The 10,264-nt window shown below is 43.3% G+C and overlaps 1 protein-coding gene and 1 long non-coding RNA gene across 12 annotated transcripts in view; one reads left to right on the top strand and one right to left on the bottom strand.

Annotated features, from left to right (window-relative positions):
- Positions 1-10,264, top strand: part of LOC100747304 (broad-complex core protein) — a 61,687-nt gene that overhangs the window by 15,824 nt on the left and 35,599 nt on the right. For 6 of the 11 annotated variants that reach the window (XR_004462858.1, XM_033324408.1, XM_033324409.1 and 3 more), the window contains 4 exons: positions 2,423-2,624; positions 2,796-2,987; positions 3,458-4,040; positions 4,425-4,484. Coding sequence is in view for 9 of the 11 variants with exons in the window: in XM_033324408.1 (XP_033180299.1) it covers positions 2,439-2,624; positions 2,796-2,987; positions 3,458-4,040; positions 4,425-4,484 (1,021 nt within the window). In the remaining 2 variants the exon portion in view is untranslated. Of the gene's footprint in view, positions 1-6; positions 335-2,422; positions 2,625-2,795; positions 2,988-3,457; positions 4,041-4,424; positions 4,485-10,264 lie in introns of those variants that run through there. The other 5 variants (XR_004462859.1, XM_033324410.1, XM_033324411.1 and 2 more) reach the window with 2 other exon arrangements.
- LOC117152469 overlaps positions 7,317-10,264 on the bottom strand; it is a 16,254-nt gene continuing 13,306 nt past the window's right edge. Inside the window, exon 3 of the long non-coding RNA XR_004462861.1 lies at positions 7,317-7,327. This is a non-coding gene — a long non-coding RNA (uncharacterized LOC117152469). The remainder of the gene's footprint in view (positions 7,328-10,264) is intronic.

Here is a 10,264-nt window from a genome sequence, read left to right as displayed (position 1 = left end):
CGTGGACCGGCGTCGATTCCGGACCCGTCCGTCGAGAATGACTTTCCGCCACGACGAAGCAGCACTAGTGGCCGTGTGTAGGGGACTTTTTCGCGAACTTGTGAAGTGCGCACTTTTTTGCGAGGTGGCGTTGTGCAGATAAAACGCAGAGCGTTTCAATTCGGCTCATTGTTTCGGTCATTAGCTTACGCGGCATGACGAGTGATAGGTGTGCTTTCGCGATAACGCATCTACTTTCTTCGAACTGTGATTACTTTCTGGATAATGTGTGGTGAATGTGCCTTAGAAATACGAAAAGCGTAACTGCCGTTTAGCCGCGATCGCTGAGGAAAAGGTATCGTATAACGTGCACCGGTCTTATCCTCTTCTCACTCTGATCCATGGTTTCGCTTCTACCGCCGCAATCGTTTGACAGTTTTCGAAAAATGTGCTTGTGCGCGTCGATCCTCGATCGATCGCGTTCTCGCGACTAATTCCCGATAATCGTGGCACACGGTTTAACCCGAAGAAACGTTAAAAAATGTTATGGTGTTTTGTTTTCTTTTTTTTCAGAAAGAAAATACGCGTGTCTCGTACATCGTAATACAGCAAATAAGTTTCTTTTGTCGGCGTTTTCGCCTAGATCGGCGTGCGTCCCAGTCGAGTTCTATCGTCAAAATTGCTGCGAGGATTTTCACTGCGAAACTTATCTCGAATTCGTCACATATAAATTTAGCAGTGTGCGATAGCGAACTTAAAAAGTCTAAAAACAGTTTCCGAATCGCACCGCCGCGCCGGGCTTTATGATAAACGTGTATCTGCGGGAAAAAAAGAAAAAAAAGAAAAAAGAAAAAGAAGAAGGAATTATTCGCTTCTTTTTTTACTTTAGCGGCGATAATCGTTTGGAGCGTATCCAAAATATTGCGGCATAATATTATTTACCGGTTTGTCGGTGTACGGTTTCTATTGTGCGCGACCGTGTGTACTTTAATTACTATTTCTTCGAAGTGGCGAGTCGACCAACGCAAAAATACCTTTCGAATCAGCGATACGATTATCAACGGAAACGTTGTAAAATAGTATACGGTATCCATACTTCTTCTTATCGTAATAACGCGTTATAGAATACAGAGGAAAAAAAAAACAATCGACGATCATTAATTCCGTTCTATATCGAAGCTTTTGTCATGGCGATACACCACACACATACGGCGCGGGCAACGAGCACTGTAAATTTGTTTTAAGATCTTTTTTTTTTTATCATTTTGCTAAGATAACACTATCAGCATACATTTAATGCTTGCGCTTTTATAAGTGGCGAAGAGAATTATTTAATCGTATGTTCTGGCTTCACTCCAGCTTGGCGACCTAATTTTCTTGTATGGTGCAAATAAAAAGTAGTGTAATCCTTCGCTTCTATTTTTACGCCATGCACTCTTTAATTCTTATTCTTCTACTCTCGACGTCGTGCAGACGATATTTTATTTTTTCTCGTTTCGCACGGTTTCGCCCAGCGAAACGCGTCGATGATACACACATACATATTCCCGTTTGCACGCGAGATCTGCAAAGACCGTTTTGACTTTTCGGAATATAGGTACACTAGACTCTTTCTCTTTCTTTCTCTCTCTCTCTCTCTCTTTCTCTCTTTTTCTTTTTCTTTCTGGTCGTTCGCGTTCTCCTCGGTGCCACGTAAAAATACCGCAAAACTTCAAAGTGTCGTTTTACAGCTCACGCGCGGCAACGGGAACGTTTACGTTCCCGTATTTTCATTCCATTCGAATTAATAACATATGTTCGTGCACGACATCTCTGGTCCATCTCGTCCCTATTAAACGAATCTGCGTATTAATTCGCCAGTTATATAAGTTTTCGTGGCTCCGAGAAATGTAAGGAAATTAACATCTGTTCTAATGCCACACCTATGGTAAACACGCTGGTTAAATATCAGTCGATACCGAAATATTATGTAATCTTTGCCCATCCTTTTACGGATAGACAAATTTTTGTCTCTCTGTCTCTCCCCCCTCTCTCTCTCTCTCTCTTTCTCTCTCTATTTCGTCTGAATCGTACGTACTCGTTTTAGAGAGATGTTAAGATCGAGGCGCGATTCTCGCTCGCGACATACCTATTTATTTTTTGCAACAGTACTTTTTATTTCGAAATAGCGGTTATCAAAAATTATCGACCTGCAGACTTATCGACTCGCGATTTATCGTGCACAACTAGAAAGTTTCGGCATTCGGATTTCGTTTCCTGGCCGACGTTGGTGCACATATTCGTAACGCTGGCGCGCATCTCGAATCGGACCAATCTCCTTAGATTTCGCGTTATAAAATGTTGCTTGGTCGAGACTCGGCCAGCCAAGGCATATTTTATTAAGCGATAAGATAAGTGTCAAGCTTTCGTTGGTTTAAATAGCGTACATTATTTCTGATTATAGGTGAATAGATATAACGATGGTAGATACGCAACACTTTTGTCTGCGATGGAACAATTACCAAAGCAGTATAACGTCGGCGTTTGAAAACTTAAGGGACGATGAAGATTTTGTGGACGTTACATTGGCCTGCGATGGCAAAAGCCTCAAAGCGCACCGCGTCGTACTTTCCGCATGCAGTCCCTATTTTAGAGAATTGCTCAAGGTAAGACATAGACATCGTATCTGATCCTGTGTTCCGCGATTTTGCGCCGATCCATCGTATAAATCTACATTCTTTATTGTCACCGTACCAGCGATGTATCGAGTGCAACGTCAATGTGTAACCATTGCAAGAAAACGTCTCTTCTTTTCCTCCTTGCTTGCCCTTTTGCAGAGCACACCGTGTAAACACCCGGTGATAGTACTTCAAGACGTAGCGTTCAGCGACTTGCACGCTTTAGTGGAGTTCATCTATCACGGGGAAGTGAACGTGCATCAGCGTTCCCTTAGCAGTTTTTTGAAGACTGCCGAAGTCCTCAGGGTATCGGGACTTACGCAACAAGCCGACCAAACAGACAGGGACGAGGTAAGCATTCCTCCGATCGTTTTCCTTGCTATTTTCTTCTCTAGCGTTCGTGGAACACACAGCAACCCATCGGCCATATGTAATATCCGAGTAATATCGAGCCTCGGTACCTCGCAAATTGATTATGCTTTGAATGTTATCTCTGATAGAGACGTGACTTTTAACTAAAGAACACCTTATCTCGGTGCAGAACGTGTATCCATCTTGATTCCAATCCATAATTGTCCTAGGTCAAGCAAACAAAGATAACCAGATTGCATTACAAATAGAAAGCGAGCAATCGTGATCGTGTTCTGGCGGGCATGCGCGGTACCGTCGAGCGATATATCGAGTATTTTCTTCGTCGACGATCTCTTCCCTTGATTACTCTTTTCTCTTTCAACCTTACAACCCGCCACCGTTTTACCGGTGAGCATGATGCTCCTTTTCGTTACTTCTGTTTTTTTTTCTTGTTTCCTTTTTAATTGCAGCTATCCCATGTACGCGCGTTGGCTGCCGGTGGTAACCACCTTCCCTTTCACGAAAAATCAGAAGAGAGTTTCCCCCGGGGTGGTTCCCCGCCCACACCAGTAACCCCGACACCGACGACCGTGCAGCAATTGCTACGTCGAGCGCAGATACGCAGGAACGAGAGACGAACACCGGATCCGCACGATGAGTCGGCGAAGAAGCCGAGGGTACCGTCGCCGCCTCTCAACAACAACGACGCTACTCCCACGGATTTCTCGATGGTGAAGAACAACCATCTGTCGAGCAAGGTCGAGGGTAACGGCGTGCACGAGGAGAACAGCCCCCTGGAAGACAACATCAAGTGCGAGCCGTTGGAGCTGACAGGTGGTAACAGCGGTAACGGAGGCAACAACGAAGACTCGTCGGATTCTGGAGCTGCGGCGTCGGACCGGCCACCCGCGTCGGCCAGCAGTAACGAGCACGAGGCCGAATCCGAACACACGTCCACCCCGAATTTTTTGTCCGAAACGAAAATCTTCCCCACGCCTGGAAGCTTTAATTTCAGTATGGCAGCGCTAGCCACGGAGCATACACCATTGTCAGGTACGTACATCAATCGCGTTTCTACTGGGCCTGTACGCATTGACCAATTTTCATCGTCTACCCCTCACACACGCATCGAGCACGATTTTCTTTTAACCCCGTTTGCATTGCCTTTTATAGTTTTCCCTCCCGTGATTTTTGACTATTTTGGTTTCTGCGTTCGAAACTCGACAGGACATTGATATTGTTATTTCACACCCTTTCTTTCTTTTCTATTCTTTCTTTATCCTTCCTTTCATATTTTTCCCCCTTATAAGCAAAGTAGTTTTAGAAGACGATTATGAAAGATTCTTTCCATCGAGTCTCTGTTAATTGCGATGTTGCGTACAGGCCGTTGTTCGGTCGATAGTGCGAAAGAATGTTCGTTGCTACGTGTGACGATAGTGAAATTTCCAGGATTGGGCCACGGGTTGCAACCACCGGACTTGGCAGGAACTTCGCAAGGTAAGAATATTTGCTATTAGCTCTGCCCTAGTGAAAATCATTAGAATATCAACGATCGAGGACTCGACAGAGAAGTGGACAACCCCCACCCCGTGTACATATATACATAGATCGTGGTTCGTATGGTCGTTCTGGAAATCTGTCACGCACGATCCTGTTTGGGGTTGACTTGAACCTTTGATTTCTGTTGATTTTTCACAGGGCATTTCTATGCTGTTCCATTATTTTCTATCGACAGTCGATACATCGTGGCCGCATTTGTCTGCGGTGTAGCGGTTCGCTCTAATATAAAGTAACTAAAAGACTTGTGCAGTTATATCAAACACTAACAAATCACGAATTATAAGAATGATTATACATATTATATATATACATACATATATATATTTTTTTTTATTTGGTTGCGGTGAAAGAGCACTACTGTCTGCTTGGACGATTAAAACTTCTTCTAATTGGCATGCGTTACAAAAATCATTGATATCATCATTACTTAAATGATACCATTTACCTTGCATTTGCATTTCATGATGTCATAACGTTCCCGCGGTTATCAACGAATTCGCGACGTTAGAAGGGATTTATCTGCTCACCTATCATCCGTTTTTACTTCTTTTGTTTCTTTTAACTGTGCTTCGCCTTTCATCTTTCGTCGTTTACTGAAAATTCGGAGAAGAATGGATAAACGTTCGGCCATTCGATCAAATCAAACCGGGAGCAAATCCGTTTAAATCGCGCGCCTCGTTTGCTCCCTGTATCTCCAGGTTAGAACGAAACATGCCGCGATTACACGCGGCCAATACGTTTTATAGAGCGGAGACGCTCTCCGCGGATGACTACAGGCAAAGAACAGCAGATACATTCGTTCTTTCGACTCGTCGAATTCGCTACGATCATTCTAATTGGCACAAAGCGATGAAAGAAACCATCACTGTTTGGCATCACTGTACAAAGTATCTGCCGCAATCTCTACCATGTTTAATGAAAAAAAAAGAGAAAGTAAGATCGAAAAGACCCCTCTTCATAGAAAGAAACGATAAAAGAGTAGAAAATGAAAGAAAAAGATCTAAAACAAAAAAAAAAAAAAAAGAAGGCAAAAGAAAGTACAGAAGAAGTTAATGAGTAACGATGCAGCGACAGACTGTTCTCTTTGTGTACACCTAATAAATCCTCGAAGAAATTTGCCAAAGTATTACCGATTTATTAATACTTTGAGTTTCGCGAATCGCGTCAAATGTCACTTTTATCGACGATTGATCTTTCATTCTATATATATATATATATATATATATATACATACATACATATGTATATACATATATATGTATACGTGCCGTGCTCGTATTGTCCAAATCATCGTTAAGTTTTGTATCAGTGTTGTCGTCCCATTAACGTTTGTTAACGGAAAACACGCCGCTGCCGCGATATCGCCGATACGACAGCATTATGACATTGCTTATAATTTTATATTTACGAATATTATACATATATATATATATTTATATGTTCTTTACACATGTAAACATATACGCATATTACCATATATATATATATGTATATATCGAGCAACGTAATTATAAAATATATTTTTCTTTTATCATTATATATTTTACAGACGTTATCGTGTATTACCAATTTGAAAAGTTTGCAATTACACCATAATTGTACGTAATTATAATCGTGAAACACATCGTCACGAGACACTTTGCAGCTTGTTCGTTTCCAATTACGAAAGAGGATGTGATAGGTCGTCCAATTTTGTCACACTCTTTTATATTATTCGAGAGACATTTGACTCTGACGTGCGTGTACCATATGGTAACGTCATTACGGTATATCTGCCGACTTATTGGCCATTTTTTCTCACTCGCTGGGACGGACAATTTGCTCTCTTTTTACTGTACGTCACGCTTGTACGCTATGCATATTTGGGGGGTCGTGGAGCGAACGCGCTCGCTGGGGCGGGGGTTAACGGTAAACTCGCTTAATAACGGTAAACGTTTCAACATACTCGACTTTGCCGAAGGAATACGAAGTGTTCTCGTTTTAGTAGCAAGATGCATTATCTGCTAGATTAGACAAACGTAGCCATTTTCTTATTTTTCTTTTTCTTTTTTCACCATGGAGACGAACGAACGACGATCGCAGAGGTATCACGATCGTAAACGCTTAAATACCCAAAGTTTCGAAAGCCGCGCAATCTGAACGAGAAAACAAACGAAAACAAAAAAATATCGTCGATCATGGGGATACGTCGTCTTCGGTTTCGCGATCGTCAGAGGAGAAGGTCTTAAATGCGTTCTAACAGTGTCGTTAAGTAAATTCAGGTGCGGCTACGCCCGCCTCCTCGATTAATATTTGAACGACTGGCTTATACTAGGTTAGTACTGAAAAAGTTATCAGGGGCCGTCGATAAGACCACAGATGTTATCCGCAAAATTCAAGGTCCCTCTATCTCCGACCAACGTGGCCAACTAAACATTGGCCTAACTAAAAATACGACGACCTTGGTACGCCACTCACGTTCTTGCGGCGCAGTGCGAATCATTAGACACATTAAATTATACGTGGCTGGTTCGCGAAGCTGTTCGACCCGGAGCCTAACACGGCGTATTTTCTTTCGACGTGATCGTCAGTCCGTTCTTTTCAGAAAGTCATCTCCCCCTCCTTTTCTGTTTTCTCTTCTTTTTTTTTTTTCTTTTACTCTTTTCGCTTCTGTACATTTCGGTTTGCTGCACTCGCGAGACAACAAAGCGCAGCGAATAAGCAGAGAACGTTACGTCGTTTCGACGCAAGAATAGACGAGTTGTTTGGACGTGCCGTTAAAAACGATAGCGCGCATCGTTCTTGGCCGCGAAAATTTCTCCGTTGAAAAATTTCTAGCCAAGCACGCCTCTCTAATCGGTCACTTGCAGCGTACGCGACGAATGCTTGTTTGTTTTTTCGCAGTTTTTATCTCGGCTAAGGCTTGTCGGTTCCTATCTATCGCGCGTATGCCCGCTCGCGACGGACAATTTTTTTTCTTGTTCGACCGAACGAACTGCAGCGACGTGATTTTGGCAAGGTTTCAGCCGAGAGATAGTTGCAGGGTCGTCGGTCCCGCGAAACTTTCCACCTACACCGTTTCGTTTGTTAAACGACGGGCAACCGAACGGTGCGAGTTTGCGTTAAAATTAAAACGAAAGAACGCACGGCACACCTGACTCGATTTTATAGCTGTTTGTTTCTACGTTAGATTATATTGAGTATTTTATTCCGCTTGTTCGTTTCGACGATCGATGGTGTTTTATGATAGCAGATTTTTGATAATATTGATAGTTCTGGCGATAATAGCAATAGTTTCGACATATGAAACAACATCGTGCAAGTTAATCGGGGGAAAAGATCAAGGTCTAGAAGTTTCGTAGATCAATTTAGAAAACGCGTTATCATTTCGACACACAGATAAAGTGAAATTTTAGTCTTGTAAATAGCGCGCACAGCGCCCGTTCCTTAATCATCTTTAATTCGTAATGGCTGGTTACGTAAAAAACAATCGTGCCAGATAGAAAGTACAACGTACGACCACTTGTCGAGCGATCAGCCTTAGACGAGAGCGCGAGTTTCTTTGTTCCTTCGCCTCTCTTCTGTACTCACACGGTTAAGATCTTTTTATTCCGCGCAGAGCCGGCTGCGAGCATATGGCGGTCCGCGTGTTTCTAGGCAGATTCGTCGAGGCCGTCGGAAAAAAATTCCCAAACGAATTTTGCTCTCGAACTTTCTGGTATACGGTCATTTCTGCTACATCGATACTGTCGTTATGAATGCACGATATTATAGATCGGCGAGAGAGGAAATCGTGCGAAACAATGAAAATTATACGATCGATCGCGTTAACCTTTCACACTGTGTCTGTCTCTTCTCTTTCTTCTTTCTTTTTTTTTTTTTTTTGCTGTCCGAAACGATGAATTTCACGCCGTAACATTTGAAATTAAAATAATTGTGCGACCTGATCGATGCGTTTATTTTTTTTTCCAAAGGCAGGTCGTTGTACGATGCGCGAACATCTCTTGTATATAACATTTTATACGCGCGCGTACAATATATTTCGTTGTCATTTATTTAAAGCGTGTGCCCGAGTTCTTCTTTTTTTTTTTTTTTTTTTGCTGTCCGAAACGATGAATTTCACGCCGTAACATTTGAAATTAAAATAATTGTGCGACCTGATCGATGCGTTTATTTTTTTTTCCAAAGGCAGGTCGTTGTACGATGCGCGAACATCTCTTGTATATAACATTTTATACGCGCGCGTACAATATATTTCGTTGTCATTTATTTAAAGCGTGTGCCCGAGAGAGAAGTTTTGCATAGAGCGACCGACACTCGGAGAAAGATGCGTTTATCGCGGTCTAATTTTAAATCTATTCATTCTGCTCCTTTCTCTCCGCGCGCGTCTATGCCCGCGTTTCTCGGCCGGTTTCGATGTCATTATCGCAAAGAGAGGAGAAATTCTTTCCCCGGGCCTAGATATTCTTAGCCCGTTTCCCGCTCGCCACTAAAATTGTTTAAAAAGCCGATACGTAGCGGTGTTGGTAGCGGGACTACCGCCACGGTCCCGCCACCGTCACGATTCCCTTTTCTCCACCTCCCTCCCTTTTCTCTCACCCCCGCCTTCCTCATCCCCCCTTTTTTTTCTTCCTTTATTTTCTCTCGTTTTCTGCTCTTTTCCGCGAACGCCTGCATCCGCGGTAACCTGTTGTAAAACCCGGCCGCATAAAAATAGCGGGTGCCGAGCTCTGGAGTCGAGCACTTTATCCTCTTTCTCTGTCTCTTTGTATCAGAGGGCGCGTTGCAGCGCATCGAGCAAATATTTATTTCACGGGACGTTCTCAGTGCCGGACATACCGCGCTCCGCCACGTATTCTTCCTCGCCTCGTTTTTCCTTCGGCCTTTTTTAATGGCCGACCGAATTCTTCGCACGAAAGCGATGGTCCACGCTCCGGTCGGTCCCGCGAAATGCTCGACCAACGACTTAGGCTGCAGTTGCAACGAACGCGTGTCCCGACGAACTGGCGTTTCGACGAATTGGAAGAAAATAAGGCCGCAAAAAATATCGAAGTACTGGAGTGTTCCTTTCATCAGATTTTACATTTCATCTTCGTCGTATGCGAATCTTCGCGATCGTACGAAAGTACTATCGCGTGATACGAAACTTAACAGGCTTGGATTTAATTGATGGAGCGTATAAAAATGTTATAATACGTAGAATGTAGAGCAAACAGTTTCTTTAGTTTTCACGTATGTATTTTGGTATTCTGATGTTTCGATAATGAAAACGACGGTTCGTCGGAACGCGCATCGACTGTTCCACAGCTCGAAGGATTACACGTAGGATTTTTGTTGTTCGTGTTTTTCGAATAGAATCCTTGCTTCGTCATTTCGTAGGAAGCGATTGACGTGGCCCGAAGAACGGGAAGGGGAACGGGGCAGGGCGTTTCATATTCGATCGAATCGGCAAACTACATAGTAGCCAAGGAAAGAAATTTCGGGTTACGTAACGTTTGTTAATGGCCTGTTTGCGAAACACGGAATTCATGCTGCCATCTGTCGACGTTGTCGATTCCGATGGTGTGCGAAAGTCTGTCTCTTGCTTACGTGACGTCCGCGAGTCCGCCTTGCATACGTCTATTTACTCGATACTTACTCATCTCGCTCCTTCTCTCTCTTCTTTCAGGCCGTCTCCTTTCCTCTCTGCCTCTTGTCGTTCGTTTCGGTAGCCAACGATCCGCGTTGGCAATTTACTT

The sequence above is a fragment of the Bombus impatiens genome, unplaced genomic scaffold, assembly GCF_000188095.3.
Source record: "Bombus impatiens unplaced genomic scaffold, BIMP_2.2 scf_2222, whole genome shotgun sequence".
In the NCBI taxonomy this organism is placed as follows: Eukaryota; Metazoa; Arthropoda; class Insecta; order Hymenoptera; family Apidae; genus Bombus; species Bombus impatiens.
The sequence above is the reverse complement of the archived record's forward strand: the minus strand, read 5'-3'. Positions and strand labels throughout refer to the sequence as shown.